At 33.3% G+C, this 19071-nt stretch overlaps 2 protein-coding genes across 2 annotated transcripts; one reads left to right on the forward strand and one right to left on the reverse strand.

Moving 5' to 3' along the window:
* Positions 1-2539: 2539 nt before the first annotated feature.
* Positions 2540-7105, forward strand: LOC143586855 (organic cation/carnitine transporter 7-like). The gene is made up of 8 exons (XM_077068312.1): positions 2540-2659; positions 2905-2971; positions 3112-3152; positions 4356-4624; positions 5489-5726; positions 5957-6377; positions 6607-6809; positions 6884-7105. The coding sequence occupies exons 1-8, from the start codon at positions 2540-2542 to the stop codon at positions 7103-7105; spliced, it is 1581 nt and encodes a 526-aa protein (XP_076924427.1).
* A 1713-nt stretch (positions 7106-8818) lies between these two features.
* On the reverse strand, positions 8819-9617 carry LOC143586852 (uncharacterized protein At2g29880-like). The gene is made up of 2 exons (XM_077068310.1): positions 9279-9617; positions 8819-9055 (listed from the first exon to the last, which is right to left on the reverse strand). The coding sequence occupies exons 1-2, from the start codon at positions 9615-9617 to the stop codon at positions 8819-8821; spliced, it is 576 nt and encodes a 191-aa protein (XP_076924425.1).
* Between the last annotated feature and the right edge of the window lie 9454 nt (positions 9618-19071).

Below are 19071 nucleotides of genomic sequence, written 5' to 3' on the forward strand. Positions count from 1 at the left end.
ATTGTTAATATGCTTAATTATATAATAAAGTCCACATTAAAAATCTTATAGAAGCTAATTATATTGTTAATATGCTTTTGGTGAACTGAAATTTTTAAATATCCAAATAAATAAAACATCTCAATTATAGTTTATTATATAATATTTATAGTCAATATATAACTAATTGAATAACTTAAATTGCAGTCAAACAATATGTGCTTTTATAAGTTAAATAGACTAAACGACATGGAACGTCCAAGATCATTTAGGATTTAGGGTTTATGCCAAATTTGGGGACTTGATTAGAAGTTTGATATAAAATGGCTTTAAATTATATTTATAGACTAATAATTATAAACAGACGACTGGTTACGAATTATATTAATTTAGAACTTCGTAACTATTTTAAAATATGACGACACAATAAATAACTAACGATGCTATTAATTTGTGATTAACGGTTTCAAATAATTTTGACACTTAAAAGTTGCACAACAACAATATTAAATTATATGAACAGAAATCAGCTTATAAACGTTTCACTTAATTTAAATGATGATTATAATAATGAGTTCCTAAACGAATGGTTTAGAATAAAGAAAAAAAATAAACAAATTTGTGAAATTTCAAACAAAACTGGATTTGTAAGTTTATCTAACATTTATTTAGTGATTAAAATTGGTTTTATAATAACAATACAACGTTAAAATAATAATAATAATAATAATAATAATAATAATAATAATAATAATGTGTTAAAAGTAAAAAAAAACTAACAAACTGCTTTTTAAGAGACTCGAACCTGAGTCTGGATCGGTTTGGAACTTTGTATGTAACCTGCAAACCAACTAGACTACAATAAGATTTTTTTCAAGGGTTGGTTCTGATTAATTATAAACACAACTTAAGTTTTATCCCCAAATCCATATAAACCCTAGAACTAAAAATCACAACTTGATCAAGTAAATACCTCTGCTAATCTAAATTGACAGCGGCTTTGTACCTACAGATAAAACCGAACAGGAATCACAATTAAATTACCCATGTGTTTATTGGATTGAAGGAGATTAGCTTGGTCGGAGTACTAGAGTTAGAAGAACTTGAGTCCGTTCGCATAATGAAAACTTAGAAGAAATTGAGAGGATATGCGAGTGCGAAAGGATCACGAGATGGTTCTACGATTTTATACAGAGCTAAGTCACGTTACAATCAGTTTGGTCAACCCACAATTTCCGCTCCGTTAATTGGAGGCTTAAAACACTGAATTGAATTTCAATCATGATGGCGAAACGCTCGGTTTGAAGTTACGAGTCAAATAGTCTCATCAATTGGCCGTTTTAAGTCTTAATTCGGTGTTAAATACTTGCCGGAAAAGCGCCGATATGTGGCCGGACTTCTTGGTTGAGATGAAACGTAACAGGAGGCTTACTCCAAGTTTATTAAATTTTGCACAAAAATCCTTCAACTTTATTAGTATTTAAAACTATTATTTACAAAATTGGTACTTTAACTTTCATAACACTAAAATATAATAATAAAATATCAAACCTTTATAACTTTAATAAGTTATATGAACTCGGAAATAAAAATCCAAAATGGGCCGGGTTTCGGTTTCGGAATTGGACGAATGTCACATTAAGGTTGAGAGGATGATAACAAATGGCTTCAACCGGGTATCGGGTTATAGAAATAAAACGGGTCGCATGGTTTAGATTTTGTTTATTAAAATTTTATTGTGAATATGTGGAAATTAGATTTTATGGAAAATTGATGACATGAAAGTCTATGTGGACAACCTAGGTGAAAGACATGTGGACAAAATTGTGTTGCTTTAATATATTAGTTAGATAGATAAGTATTTTAATTCTAACAATAATTAATATCATAATTACATTAATAAGTTACAAAGATATAAAAGTCAATATCATTGATTAAAATTTTATTGTGAATATGTGGAAATTAGATTTATGGAAGGTTGATGACATAGAAAACTATATGGATAACATAGGTGAAGGACATGTGGACAAAATTGTGTTGCTTTAATATATTAGTTTGATTCATGTAGCCTTGAATATCAGCTATTTAGTTATTTATTTTATTTTGAATATATTTGCAACTTGTTTAAGATATATCTGTGAGATGACATTAACACAGTGAGTGTTGACTATAATTTAACGCTTAATTAAAATCAAATCGAATTAATCCGAATTCATATTCAAGTAACCTGAATTTGAGTCCGTTTGTTACGTTATGTCTTGGCAACTATGGTCAACGAAGTTGTTAATGTCGTTAATTTATAAGTGTGAGGGCATAACAGTCATTTATCTAAAGTGACTTATTAAGAGATGTTTTGTTTTGAGTCCTCACATCTTGAGAAACGAAAGGAACATTTAGCAAAAGCCATTTTTAGCCTTAAAGCTCAAACACGTGACAAGTACTTGCAGAGTTGCAAAACTAGTGGTGCATGATCCTACAACAATTTGTGGATAACATTACGTTCTCTGTCTCTCTTATTAATTTTTATAATAATTCTAATACCTTTATTTTAACAAAATTTATGAAGCTGCGCCCAGCAATATCAGTTGGACGGACGGCGTTGCCGCCACCATCAAAAATTTCGTCTTCTTCTTCATTTCTCCGGCGTGTATTTGGATCAACTTCTCCTCCATTCGCCACGGTACTTGTATATGAAAGTATGATCGATATAAAAGATTAGTCTAAACTTGATCGTTTATTAACTGTGTGAAAAATAATGTTTACTAATAACACGTACTTACACGAGAACTCTATATATACGTTTTGTTTTTCTTTTGAACGACTAAATATTTGCATACTATAGGGTTTGAACCTCTAACCTTCTGTGTATATACGTTATCTTTATTATTTTGAGGTAAATAGTTTTTAATTAAAAAAAATCAACAGGAGATCATTTCACCCCGTAATGCATGTTGCTTTATTGTTAGAAGATCGTTCAGTTCTGACTCTACAGGTACTCCTCTTTCAAGATTAAATGTATAATGCTTATGATATAATTTTATGTAATTTGATAAAAGGAAGACATTAAAATTTTGTATGTGGTTTTATACATTTTGATTTTTCAATATTCAGAATGGGTTGGTAAACAAACAGTGGAACCTGCAAAAGAGGATCAAAATGTCGTGGAAAATAAGGTCAGTTCTAGGTACATGTACCGGTTGTCAGAGCATACTAAAATTTCTTTTTTTGGAACGACCAACTAAGTAATATCGGGTACTTCGTACGCGGCCCCCATTGGTTAAAGGTAGCCTGATCCGGCCACGAGTCCAGACGGACGGAGCCTCTAGCGGTCCACCTATTGAGGGATTCCCTGGATAAAACCCGACCCCACGCTTATTTAAATTTGATAATTGATTTTAAGTTTGTTGGATTTTAATAATCCATATTAAATAATATTGACCGATAATAATCCATATTCATTTTATCGCCACTAGTAGTTCCAAATTTAAAAAAGTTGTCCCCCAATGGTCCCCGTTAAAAAGAACTTAACGGCGTTATACTTTTTTCCAAATTTCAAACGAATGATTTTGGGCTTTTGATCGAAAGTAACATACGGGCAGATTGACGTAAAACTTAGTTCGAAGCGGTGCTTCAGAACAATGAAACAATGTTGCAATTCGGGTGTTTGAACTAAAATAACAAAAATCAAGCCGTTTGAATTGCCGTTCCGAGCTAAATTTTAAATCAATTGACCCGTATCATCATTTCAAGCTAAATTAAGTCCTTTTTAACGAAGACTATTGGGGGTGAGGACAACTTTTTAAAATTAAGGAACGCCAGTGACAATGAAATGAACAATTATTAATATTGACCAATACAAATTTAATAAATATTATTGAAATCCAATATTTCTTGATTCAATTTATTAATATTGTTTGGGCATTTATGTTTGTATATTGTAATCATATGATAATATCCGGTCCTAGGGTGATGGTAGCGTCCACTGCACCGAATTCTCTTTCATGCGTGCAAATGTCCATAGTCACTTATTTTATATTTTTGTTTTTTTAAACTAATTTAACTAAATTATTGTTAATTTAAATAGCATACTATAAAAATAAAAATTAACATTTTGTTAATTAAAAAAAACTTTATAAAATAACATAGATAAATTTTTTTAATTGCTTCAAATTAAAAAAAGTAAAAAAACATAAATGTAAATTGGATCGCTTATTTGTTGGACAATCGATTTTTCGCTAATATGTTGTACTAAATCGAAGCGAAAATAGTTAATAGTAGTAGTAGCAACAGTAGTAGTAGTAGTAAAGGGAGGAATACCACGATGTGGGTCGTTTCATCAAAATATTGGCATTATTTTCAATTGAACTGTTTACCAGATTGTAGATGAAAGGGTCTCATACAATTTAGATTGGGCGCTTTCAAAATTAGGGTTCATGAACTTCCCTCTTATCATGCTTGCATATGCTGGGCTGGGTTGGATCTCAGAAGCCATGGAGATGATGCTTTTATCGTTTGTTGGGCCAGCTATTCAACCCAAATGGGGACTTTCTTCCGAACAAGAAAGCTTCATTTCAACAGTCACTTTCGGCGGCATGCTCGTTGGAGCATATGCATGGGGCATCGTTTCAGATACTTATGGACGCAAGTAAGTTAATCTCTAAGACATAGCAAAGCATACACGAACACAAGGATATAATTTTTTTAAAATTGGTTAAAAACTACTTGCATAAAGCACTACAAGAGCCAAGAGGTGCTTTATGGGAATTTTCTATGTTGCCAAGTTATTGAAAATACATAATAATTATTAAATATTGGGATTAATACCATATATCAGTACATGCCTAAAATTTTTGATCATCAATGATGAGTTTTAGACAAAAAGGGAAAAAATGGAAGATTGACGAAATTGGGGAAAATCTTGAGTGACGAAATCGATGTCTTAATGAAGGAATTTGGACCGGAATGCTGAGCCACACCATCTATGGCTATTTGCTGAATAATCCAACCTAAGTTATGACTTATGAGAATTCGAATTTTAAGCGCTTTATGTCTTGTTATTTTTATTCAAGTTATCCAATTAAAGGTCAAGTCCTAGATTAGCTCCTCCCCATTCTCCGTGACACAAGTACGATAAGAGCCGATAAAACACACCATGATTTTATTGTTCAGAAAAATTCTATTAGCATTAACTTTGTGGCATGAAAAGTGTAGCTAATCACTGACATGAAAAGTGTAGTTAATCACGTCACTAAAGAACTAAGAATCCTATATGAACTTTAGCAAATAGATTGTCTGTGTTGCTTGTTAGGGACACATGAGATCTACTAAGTACCGGAGTTACTTTATACAGTGTGATTTTTATTTATATGTTATTTAGTATTCGATACTTGTTTTACAATATATTGTTGAAAAGTCACACAAAAACAAAACTCCACGTGTCACTTGTTGCATGTACTTATTTGTGATGCCTAATGGTGAAAATTGAGTTTCTTTCTCCCTTGTCTTCCAGGAAGGGTTTTCTTGGTGCATCTATAATGACAACCACAGGCGGATTATTGAGTGCTTTTGCGCCAAATTATACTTCATTGCTGATTCTTCGTTTTTTCATTGGCGTTGGTTTAGGGTGTGGACATGTATTTTCGTCATGGTTTCTTGAGTTTGTTCCCACTCCAAAACGAGGAACGTGGATGGTTGTTTTTTCTACATTTTGGATGGTTGGAACCATCATCGAGGCTTCACTTGCATGGGTACGTCACATCAGATTTTTCACGATTGGACTCAGAGATAAGTTCGAATCTACGCGTGAGTAGTTGTTTGGAGGGGGGGGGACAACTTTGGATTTTCAATATTTTGTTTACAAAAAAAAAAGAATCTCTCTAATAAAATGATATTTTAGGAATTCTCCCTTAATAATTGAATTTTTTTTTTATCTAAATTGGCAACACAATTTGTCTACTAATAACATGATTATACACAGTCAATCATGCCTAGCTTTGGTTGGAGATGGCTGCTCGGACTATCCACAATTCCATCTCTACTTGTGCTACTGTTTTACGGTCAAGTACCAGAGTCACCAAGGTATCTTTGCACAAAAAGGAAATTGACCAAGGCACGTAATATATTGGTGAAAGGAGCTACACATAACCAAAAAGAACTCCCTGTTGGCACGCTTGTGTCGGATCATATAACCGAGGCAGATAAAATAAGGTCATCTTCGATATCCATGCTTTTGTCGCCAAATTTGATAAGAACAACGCTTCCTCTATGGTTTTTATACTTCGGTAACACGTTTTCCTATTATGGCATCGTACTCTTGACATCACAATTGAGCATTTTGCAATCCGAAAGTATTCAGAATTCAAGTCTTTACACAAATGTGTTTGTTAATAGTTTGGCAGGTACGTCTCACACCACATCTTTACATTGGTGACAAAATGCTAACCGCTAACGTGTCCATTTGGGTTGGTATTGGTTCAAACTGAAGTATTGGTTTTCAGTTATAGAAAATCGTTTTGTTTTCGTATGGTCGGTTCGAGTATAATTAAGTCAGTTTTGGTTTTACATTTGGGCTTGAAATGTATGTGTCCAAAGGTCTAATGAGGTCTTCTTGCACATTTTTACCTTCAGAACTTCCCTGGCTTGGTTTAGCCGCAATCATATTAGACAAACTAGGGCGTAAGATCTCGATGGAAATTATGCTCGTTGTGGGATTCGTTCTACTTCTACCGCTAGTCGTTCATCAGAATGGTATTTTTACCGCAGTGTCTCTATTTGGAGCTCGTATGTTCATCTCCGCAAGCTTCATTGTTGTGTGTATCTACTCCCCGGAGGTATATAAACATTAAACTTTTGTTTTAAGCACGCTTATTTGGCATGTCTCTATATTAAAGTTTGGGTTATGTAGGTTTATCCTACTAACATAAGGGCGACGGGAGTTGGAATAGCGACGGCTGTTGGCCGAATCGGTGGCATGGTGTGCCCGCTTGTAGCAGTTGGTCTGGTTAGCAGTTGTAGCCAAACACTTGCAGTTATGTTGTTTGAGGCTATGATACTTGTTTCAGGACTTTGTGTTATGCTACTACCGTTAGAAACCAAAGGGAGGGAACTAACTGATGAAGTAGAATGAATATGTTGGTACTAGATGATAAAGTATGTAAAACATTAAAGCTGTGTTCCTGAGTTTAATTTAACGAGAGAAGAGAAAAGAAGAGGAATTAGGATAGAAAAGAAATGAAAGAAAAGAAAATGATATCGTATTCCCGAGTTTAATGAAAATAAGAGAAAAGGAAAGGATATTAAATATTTTATGTGTTCCCGAGTAGAGAGGAATAGAAAAGAAAATTACAATTTTACTATTATACCCTTTTACTTGAATTAAATAATAATTACACGTAACTACATTCCCGATCTAGAGTTTGAAATAAACCCAACTGTTTAATCTTCAACTGTGACTTTACTTTAAAACCATATCACACAACAACAAACTAAAACTATTGTAGTAGCAATTTTTTTAATGTTGCTTGTTGACCAAACAAATTCCAAAATTTGTAATTCTCACATCATATATTCATGGCATAATGAGTGGTACATAACAAGAAGCATAAAATATGATGTGTAAATGAAGCTAATCAATCTACTTGCATTCAAATTTCACAACTGCGACTCACTGACCCACAAAATCTGATTTTGCACCCCAACTATAAACTGGAAAAAAAAAACCCAATAAAAAATTACAAGCAGATTCAATAGTTTATATGAAAGCTTTGTGTCAAAAGCTGATTTGGACAAATCTCTATTTTTTTTCGTTTTATTGTTAAATTACCTATTTGTCCTTTGCTGAAGTCATACACCAGGATCTAATACCACTCATACCTCTTGCATCTCTTATGGTCACAAAATCTTCAACTCAAGTTTGACTATCAGAAAGTTAACACATCTCTTATGGATATAATTGATCATCTTAAACTCAAGTTTGACTATCAGCACCTTATCATCTTTTTAATTTCTATAATTCCCAATTTACTGTAACTCATATATATATATTTTTAAATTCGACCTTGACTAATCTGTACAATGCTAACAGTAATTTTGACCTGCAGTCTCAAGCACTTCATTATATTATCAAAAATTCCCAAACTGCCCTTCAACACGTTTCTTATGTCTAAAGGAATCGAACAGTGACATAGTATATCAGAAATCCTTTTAATGTTAGTGTCATATACATGTATGTGAATGATCACTAATACTAATAATACTAAACTTTAAACCAATAATTGATATAAGTGATTTCAAACAATTGGACTTACATCACCTGAACTTGCATCCTATAAACAATCCCAAAATCCAATATAAATTAGCATCATAACAATCCAAAGATCCATAACGAAATAGTAAAATACCCAACAAAGAAATAGTCATAAATGTACGAAGTTACTAAAAAAAAAAGCAAAACGTTCAACTAAATAAACCATCCTAAACTCTTTTAGTTACCAGAATCCATCATATCTCTTAGCAAGCCCAACCGTATCTAAGGAGGACAACTAAATAGCGCTCGTGCATATGCTTGGTTGGCCACCAAGTACCTTAAAGCCCTCCTTAATTCATGGGATTCCAAACCCATTGATTCCAATGCATTGTAAATTTCCTCTCCTGTGTACTCGTGGTGATAAACTCTGTCTAGTATTTTATTGCCTTCTAAAATAGCATTAGCCACACTACCAACGTTATTCATAATCATAGAGGCTAGATCTTCATTTTCTTGTTCATCTTTCCTTTTTCTAGTATTGCATATCTTTGCACTTGATGACTGCTCAGCTAGAGAAGATGCAGGATGTACTACTTAAATATCATCGTCATTATCAAATTGAGTTTCCAGTATTACATCATTTGCAGCACAGAAATCATCCACTTCTGGAAAAGTTTCTATGTTAATGTTGTCATTCTTTTGGAATCGTTCATTTATCTCTTTAGCAGTTTCAGCTTGTCCACCGGATGCCCTGTCCTTTGCAAAAAGTTCTAGCATTTCATTAAAGTTTGATACTCTCTTCGTCTTCAACGCTTCAGATTCAGGGTTCGACTATTTAACAAAATCAATATAATTATTTTTATAAACGATAATCAAAATATTCATGTATATAATTAAAGTAGGGATGGGTTTTTTAACAACACTCGAACACTTAACCAGACCCGCGGTGAGTCGAGACCCGATATAACCTTACCCAAAATTCACCTAAATTAAGGATGCACCAACCAGAAAACCACATAAATAACCAGAAGAAACCACGTAAATTAAAGATTACCTGTATTAATTTATACCAGATTTCATCCTCTGCTTCAATTAATTGAGTAGTTGAATTCCATGAGAATCCACTCAGTGACGTTCCACGAAACAAATCGTACCATTTAGAAAAATGCTCTTTCAACGTTTTTAAACGGTTCTTCAAATGTTTTTTGGACACATTCATTTGAAACTTTGTGCTCAACTTCTCAACAATATTGTCGTATGCATTTGAGGTAAAATTTCCATTAACCCTATTGCCATTATCCTTTTGTGTCATCATAGCTTGTATGAATGCGTTATCCATATTCTCCGTCCACTTTAGTGTTTCCTTCTTTACGGTTGCTTCATGTTTGCTCATTATGACTTTCTACATGGTAACATAAAAAAATTTCGCATATGTAAATATGTAAATGGATGCTTATGCTAAATAAAATCACTATATGCACACACAAGTAATTAAAAAATAACCAAATCACCAATTAACTAAAACCATAACAATCAATACAAAATAAGTATGAAATACTCTAAAGTACTTTTCTAATACTACTTTGACATATCTATTTCAGCGTTTGGATACATCATGTAGTTCGTCCACATGTTAGGTGCAATTGAGTTCCTTAGTTGTTCATATTCGGTACTTCCCTTACATACGTCTCTTGTATTATGACGCTCTTCCTCTTGTGGCCCATGTAACACCTCTTGTATGACCTCATCTTCAAGATCTTTGTGACGGTCTTCCTCAAGTAAAAAGTTGTGTAAAATACAACATGCCAAAAAGATGTCAGACTGTGTTTCGCAAGAGTAAAATGGTTATGTTGTCCTTCTAATGATAGGAAACCTCTTTTTTAGGACACCAAATGCTCGTTCAATTGCGTTACGTAATGATGCATGTCGAAGGTTAAATAGCTCCTTTGCATTTTGAGGGGCACGAGTGGAGTATCTTTCAAATGATACCTAACACCTCTATATGGTGTCATTAGGGTGCTCGTATGAGGTAAACCCGCGTCTACTAAACAATATCTACCTATAAACAAGTTGTAATTATTATTATAATAAATAATTACACAATTAATTAAATTTGGTTTAAGAAGTTACCCGTAGAAATAACTAACTTATAGTCTCTACTAAATGCTTTCTTTATAATTCTAGAGTCGGATGCTGTACCCTCCTATCCAGTTAGCACATATGTAAACCTTAAATCAAATGTACAAGCAGCAAGTACATTTATTGTCGGGTATCCCTTACGACCACGATATCTAGGGGCATCCTTATTAGGTACTTTGACACGTATATGTGTTCCGTCAATTGCACCGATACAATCCTTAAAAAAGGATAAAATCTCTTTTTTTCTTGAATTTCTTTCAGGACAATATCACTTTTAGGTTGTTGGATGTAACGTCCTTCTAATGATATAATTGCTTGCAAAACTCTATGGAGGCATCTACTAGTTGTTGATGCAGACCGACGGTATAACCAATAGGTAAACCGATTTCTCAAATCGTTACCTACAATATGTAAAAAACTTGCAACTTGCTCTTCAACAGACATGCGTTGAGTAGGTTGAAGTCCACCATCACGCTTTAGGGTACCGCACAATGTCATAAAAGCTTTTTCACTCATGCGGATAAGGTCACGACATTTACCGCCATTTAAAAGGTTGAGTAACATCTCTTCTCGTACACATCGCCGTTGTAAAATTTCATATCTAGTAGGTAAATTAACATGCTTTCTCGATGGCAGTCTAAGTAATGCAACGAAAGCCATCAACAAGCAAATCAGGTGAGCTGCTTGCAATTGTTTGGCTCGAACAAGTTCAACTACCTTGCGTGTCTGATTATCCATCAAACTGCCTATATATGAATCAACATAAATATGGCCTAAGAGTCAAATTTGTTAAATTACAAGATTGTCTAACACAACACTATAACAATTGAGCAGAAAGTGAGAACAATTAATGCATTTTATGAAACAGACATTTTTCTTATTTCTCAACAGTTTGTAACTAGCATATGAAATTCAAATTTAACTCCACATGTAACTTCAAGTTACTATATATATATATATATATATATATATGCTAAGTATAAAATGAAAACCCATTTGAGTTGTGAAAACTTTAGAAATCCATTCTCAACCACATGTTTTTAATTAATTTTTAAATCTTGTGGTCCACAATTAAAGTGAATAAAAAATATAAATATAACTTTTTCTCTCTCCTGAAAACATATATAAAAATTAGTAAAAAAATGTTAAAAATAGCAAAACATTTTTTTTTGATGTTTTGATGTTTTGTATTAAATGTTACAACATATATTACATGTAACAAAAAATAAAAAAAAACGATGTTACATAGGGTTTTCGCGGGTTTTCACAACTCAAGTGGGTTTTCATTTTAACCTTACCATGTATATATTATAAAGTTTTTATGAATGAAAGGCTCATTTAGGCTCGCTGACTCGAGCTTGATAAGTAAAGCTCGGGCTCGGGCTTGTTTATTAAATGAGCTCACTTTTAGGCTCGAGCTTGTTTAAGCTCGACTCGTTTGTACGCCTAAACTTAAATAGCTCCAGATACATGCTTAAAAACACTAATATGATAATCTAGTTTCCTACCTAAATTAATCTACTTTCAAAAAATAAAAGAAGTCAAGTTAATCATCTATTAAGTGAAGAAAACTTCAAAACAGCAGAGAGGTGATTTAAAACATAATAACAACTCAATTAGTCCATCATATAACTACATGAATAAAGGCAAATAAACAAACAAACAACAATGGTGATCGAAAATAAATAACACTGCCCAAAACTCAAATCAATAGAAGATGTTATACACTAAAAACCAATAGCTTGTGAATATATATAATATATGCAGAGCACCTATTTTATAACCACAAAATAATGGATGAATAAAGTCAAGAATAAGCACAGTGACAAACAAATAAACAATTATGATTCTCTAAAAAAATGAAAGAAAAAGAAATTATGATATTAGGGGGTGTTTGGTATAGAGAATTGAAAACAATTCTCTTGTTTGTTTACGAAAGAAAGAGGTGAGAAATGGAAATAAACCATTTCCATTTCCCTGATTTCTTTTCTCTAAAAAAAGCGGAGAAATCATTTCTCTAGGATTTCATTTCTCACTTCCATTCTCTTCCTTTTCACTTCTATCACCATCCTCTAATCTCTATCTAATTACCCACCCACGCACACCACCACCATCCTCGCTTGATTTCTGCCCGAACCAGGTATGATTTTTGTTTCCCTATTCCTATTCCCTATCCTCGTAGATTTTCTGTTTCCCGACTTCTAGGGTTCGACTATGGTTTGAACGACTAGGCTTAAGCTATAGCTAGGGTTTATGGTTTGAACGACTGATGTTCAATTTGGCTGAATCTTTCTATTATTTTGAAAATTCTGGAGTTAAAGGAAGTGGGGGTTATGGGTTTAAGTTTGTGGGGGATTTTGTTAAAGTTGTCTAGAAAATAAGAAACAGGGGTCTCACTACCACACAACTTTGGAGATCATAATATAGATAGAAAATAGTAAGCATTGACCAAACCGAATCATAAACCGATGGTTCGGTTTTGATATTTATTAAAAACCGCAATATTGGTTTGGTTTGATTTTGCTTTTTGTGAGGAACCGAACCAAATAAATGGTCAAACCAAAAAAACAGTAATGAATGGACCGAACGAAACTGTAACCATCTAAGATTATGATGTAAACTATATCTTTATGCTTGTTTGTCTATGTTATTGGGTATTTGTCTATTTTGTTTCTTCATTTTTTTAATACATGTGTGTTTATTAGATTACTTGAATTGTTTCTATATATACATGGAATTGACTTTCCTAATTTCTGCAAATGTGTTTATTTCTTCAGGTGTTTTACTTTGATATTGGGGAGAACAGGAGGGGTCGCTTTCTGAAGGTATGTATTCGTGTAATACTGTATTTCTGGTTTTGTGTTAATATGTTCTAAACTTCTAAATGTTTCTACTCTGATATTGTGTGGATAATGGGATTATTAGTTAATTAGATAATGTATAAAGAACTTGAATGTCTTTACTTGAATTGTAATATAGATAAGAGAAATCAAACTATGATCCATGGAAACAAATTAGGCATGTGGCTTTTCTGTCATATTATTATTGTGGTCAGAAATTTTGAAGGACAAATGTTACTGGTGTGTAGATGAATATAGTAGCCAGCTTACTAACTAACTGACTAGTTATCTGTACGTACTTGAAAGCATGTGATTTTTTTGCACCTACCTTGATTTGATTTGGGAGCTATGTTAGGTTTTATTGTCATATTTAGCATGTTGTAACAATCACATTAATGTCTTTAACCATGTGATAGATTTGCTATGAATTGCAGAAGCTTTGATTGCACCATTTTTTAACTAGTTTTAGATTGTATGTTAAGCTGTCATGGCCCATTGTTCAAATAATGAGTTAATTTGGGCAAAACTAAATTACATATCGGTTCATTTAGGCAACTTTAAATTAATTAGTGGGTCGAAATGGATCACCTTAAATTAGTGAGCAGGTCAAAATAGGCATCTTAAATTAGTCGACAGGTCTAAACTTGTAACTATTATAATTCTTATTAACTTCAAAAAGGGCCCAAATGGGTAATCACCACACGTGACCATTGTCTGTTTTCGCCGCCGCTGCCACCACCATTAACTATTTAACTTGATTCTGTTTTAGCCGAACTCATTTTGCTCAGATCCTGTTTTGATCCGAATTAATTTTTTGGAACCCCTTCTGACCTGTAACCCGAACCTGTTTTGATCCGAATTCATTTGTTTTGGAACCCCTTCTGACTTAAAAGGAAAAAAATAGCATATGATGTCAAAATTCTGCACTTTAGCTTTAGCTCAATTTTGAGTTCTGTGTAGTTTCTTTTCTTTCACTTTAGCTCAATTTTGCACTTTAATTTGCTGCATTTTGGTGTGCACTTTGGCTGCGTTTTTGCATTAATTTACCTGCAATCTCTCGTGAGGTCTAGTTTAGTGTATAATAGGAACTATGAACTCTTTTGATTTGTTATATATATGAGGTCTAGTTTGTTTTTCTTGAATTTTCTTATATTTTTATGTGTAGATGGCAAGATCACCTTCCAGACAAAGAATAGTTGCCATAGGTGCATTTTATGTCATTTATGTTACGATTCGTTGGTGGATGTTGTGTACTTATCATTTGCGTCGGTCGATTGAGTCAATGACTTTACGTAAAAAATATTTAATGAGTTACCATAATAGGCTTGAAAACATGGTGAGGATGGTTTATGAAAGTGATGTTACGAGTGTTGTTAACATAAGAATGAATATACATGCATTTACAACACTTTGTGATATGCTAGAAACTAGAGGGGGACTAAAGAATAGTAAAAACATGCTAGTCGATGAGCAAGTTGCTATGTTTTTACATACCCTTGCTCATAATGCAAAGAATAGGATACTAGTCAACAGATTTCATCGGTCCGGGGAAACTGTAAGTCGGTATTCCAAGTTAGTCTTAAATGCTATATGTCGATTACACAAAGAACTCTACAAGTCACCCGTGCCAGTGACAGATAATGAAACTGATGAAAGATGGAAATGGTTTAAGGTTAGTCAAACACATTTTTTATTAAAGATATTTTTTGCTAACATACATTAGTAAGTAATGATTTCTTTTAACTCAGGGTTGCTTAGGAGCATTAGATGGAACATACATTAAAGTTAAAGTCCCTGCTATTGATAGAAAACCATATAGGACAAGAAAAGGGCAGATTTGTACTAACGTACTCGGAGTATGTACGAGAGACCTTTTATTTACGTATGTCTTAGCGGGATGGGAGGGTTCTGCAGCTGATAGTAGAGTTTTGCGTGATGCAATCAGTAGACCCAATGGTCTTAAAATAACTCCGGGTATGTGATAGGCAATTTTCAAAGAATATACATAGATTTAAGTATGATAATTAACATAGAGTTTATGGTTAATTGTAGGAACAAACTACCTTTGTGATGCCGGTTATACAAATGGTGAAGGATTTTTAACTCCATATCGAGGTCAACGTTATCATCTTAACGATTGGTCTCGTCCTCCTACGAATGCTAAGGAGTTCTTTAATATGAGACATTCATCGGCCAGGAATGTTATAGAAAGATGTTTCAGAATTATTAAAGATAGATGGGCTATTTTGCGTGATAACTCATATCATCCCATAGAGTTCATGCCACGTATCATCATTGCTTGTTGTTTATTGCACAATTTCATACGAACAACAATGAGTGAAGACCCTCTTGATAACGAAATCCCAGTAAATCACACACAACCTGCAAATGACCATGACAATGTTATTTCTATGATCGAGCCCTCACAAGAATGGACCGATCGTAGAGACCTTCTTGCTAATGAAATGTTTAATAGTTGGACTGCGATGCGTGCGCAGCGTGCCAACAATGTTTCTTAATTATGTTTGACAATTATGTACTTTTTATTTGTAGAACCAAGGATGTTTCTTATTAATGTTTATTTATGCACTTTATTTGTTTCTTATTAATGTTTCTTGTTATATTTGTATTTGTAGTTACATGAATTATGATTTTTAATTGTATAATTATGCATTTGTACGTAGACATGGCAGATTCAAATATAGTGAGAGGAGTTACTCGGAGCAAGCATACCTGGACAAATGATGAAGATGCAAAGCTAATTGATGCATTAATGGAGATACATGCATCCGGAAAGTATGCTGGTGCTGACAATGGATTCAAACCAGGTTATTTAAATGGTGTTCAACAATTGCTAGATGTAAGTCTTCCTAACTCTGGCCTCAAAGCAGAACCACATATAAAGTCTAGGATGAAGACATGGAAGACACACTTTAGCATTGTATATGATATGGTGCATACAAGTGGGTTTGGTTGGGATGAACAAAAATGTTGTATTATTGCCGATGATAGTGTTTGGAATGAATACGTGAAGGTATATTCTAAAAAATATGTTTTTTAGATTTTAAAATTTTAGTCTAATTTATTTGTAATTGTCTTGTAGTCTCACAAAGGTGCTGTGAATTTTCGTGACAAGTCATTTCCTTTCTATGACAAATTGTGTACCATATTCGGTAAGGATAGAGCTACTGGTAGTAAAGCAGTTGACCTTGGAGAAGAAGATGTTGTTCAAGAGACGCAAAAAAGCTCACCTGTTGATATTGAAGACTTTGATTTTGTTGATGAAGCCGTTCCAAATGTTGATAGATCTGAAGGACAAACAGGAAGTGTAACAAGCAAGCGCAAAAGAGGTAGAATCACGGATGCAGATGAGATATATCGAGAGTCTTGCAAAAATATCAAGGAAGTTTTGCTTCGATTTGGGGAGATGGTGGGTGAACAACTTAGCAAAGAAGGTATGGAGGCTCGTGAAATCTATGAAAAGGTTAGTGATGAGTTGAAAGCTTTACCAGGTATCACTACGAAAAAACGGTTCAAAGCAGCTCATTTGATTGGTAAAGATGTGGATCTAGGACGTTCTTTTCTTGCGTTGACAATAGAAGAGAAAATTGAGATGGTCGAGTTGTATACCGATGGTTCAATGGGATAGTTGTGTATGGTTGAAGTATGTTTTGTATGTGAATTGGTTTTAACAATGGTTGATGTTTTTTGCTTAAAAACTATGTTTTGTATGTGAATTGGTTTGATCAATGCATATTATGGTTGGAATTTATGCATCTTTTTATATGTTTTTTATTTTTTAATAAATATTTGTTATGAAAAAAATACTTGTGCTAATGATAAGTTGATATAATTCTCTGTTTATTTTCTATGTACCAAACAAGAGAAATGATTCTCAGCTATATTTCTCTACTGAAATCTCTGTACTACCAAACAAAACAGTCAATTCTCATTCTCCAGACCAATTCCCTTTCTCTGCAATTCCATTTCTCTATTCCATTTCTCTACAATTCCATTCTCTGTACCAAACACCCCCTTAGGGTTACAAACTGACGACAATAGACAGTGCAATAAAAGAAAAAGAAAGATGTTACCTATGAAATCAAAGGGGGCAGGTTCAATAATGCTGGAAGCAGATGCACTTGAGAGATAATAAAGTTGGTTAACAGGAGTTGAAATATGGCAGGTTATAGGAGATAATCCCGCCATATTGTTGATGGGTAAAATTGGAATTGAGATAAGAACCTGGCCTTCATCTCTTCTCTTCTCTCCATATCTTTCCAATTTGGAAAGAAATATAAATACATTAAAAACCTCTTCTTCTCATTTCTCTCCTTTCCTCTTCTTTTCATTAAAAAAACTCTGAAACACCAATTTTGTTTATTTCTCTCTAAATCCTTTCTCTTCTCTCATTAAATTAAACTCAGGAACACAGCGTAAAGGAAGCAAGGATTGAAAGGATTTAATAGATTGATTATGAAGAGAATTAATATTCTTTTAAATAGATAAACAAAACAAACAGCTAATAACTTAAGGCTGGACATATCCTCAACAAACTAGAACAAATCTTTATTTATTAAAATTCAAATACTAGACCTACAATTCAGGATCTTTAGGGCATGGATTACTGACGTGAACTTGGATTGTTTATTTCATCATTTTCCCTTAATTCAAGCTTCACAATTTCAAGCCAATAACAAAAATAGGCAAACTTTTCTCTGGACAACGCTTTGGTTAAGACATCTGCTAATTGCTCATTAGTGTTGTAGTACTCAAGCTCACTTGTTCCTGACCAACCATCTCAAAAAGGAAATTATGTTTTTCAATATATTTAGATCCGCTGTCACTACAAATAAAATGTCAATCAATGGCATACAAAAAGTTTCATAAGAAACTAAAGAAGTGCCATTAAAAAACCTTGTTGGAATGACTGTCACTAGAAGCGCTGCCACTAAAGCCTTTTAGTGGCACTTTTTTGTGTTCCACTACAAACTTTTGAACTTTTAGTGGCACTTTTTTCATCTGTCATTAAGATTTTTAAACTTTTAGTGGCACTTAACCTTTGGACTTTGATGGCACATTTTTCCGTCTGCCACTACTAACTTTTGGGCTTTATGGCATTTTTTTCCATCTACCATTAAAATATTTGGACCTTTTGTGGTTCTTTTTTTTATTGTCTAACACTACAAATCGTTGGACTTTAGTGGCGCTTTTTTTCACCTATCACTACAAACCTTTGCATTTTTAGTGACATTTTTTTCGTCAGCCACTACAAACTTTTGGGTTTTTTAGTGGCATTTTTCCGCTTGCCAATAAAAATTTTTATGGACTTTAGCAACACTTTTTTTGTCCGCCACTACAAATCTTTGGACTTTAGTGGCACTTTTTTTCAACTACCACATACAATCTTATGCATTTTTAGTGGCATATTTTCATTTGCAACTACAAACCATGACATTCCAAACACATACCAAATGTTTAATAACTCCCGAATCAAGTCAAAATCTCAAAGCATATAAAAGGAAAGTAACAAATATTTGAATAAAAACTAAAAACTTCACTTGCTCATTAACCTCTTTCACCGTCTTCAATCTTCATGCTAAGTACCTAATAAAGAATAACGACTTTTCAATATATAAACAATTTGGACACTAACTTGTGTAACCGAACTAATTATTAACCTAAAGCCGATAATAGCCAAACTAATTGCATCCAAAATTTAATCTACTTTCACCTTGAACATATGCAATGTTTTGATAAGGGATTGATGACTTTTGTTATTCTATAAACATCATTGTGAACAACCATGCATTTATATCAGTAACCATACATTTATAATTCCATATTAATTTTCTGTATTAATTAAAT

This window comes from Bidens hawaiensis, unplaced genomic scaffold (genome assembly GCF_021521415.1).
Source record: "Bidens hawaiensis isolate Kalapana, Puna unplaced genomic scaffold, B.hawaiensis_p1.1 tig00035015_1, whole genome shotgun sequence".
NCBI lineage: Eukaryota > Viridiplantae > Streptophyta > Magnoliopsida > Asterales > Asteraceae > Bidens > Bidens hawaiensis.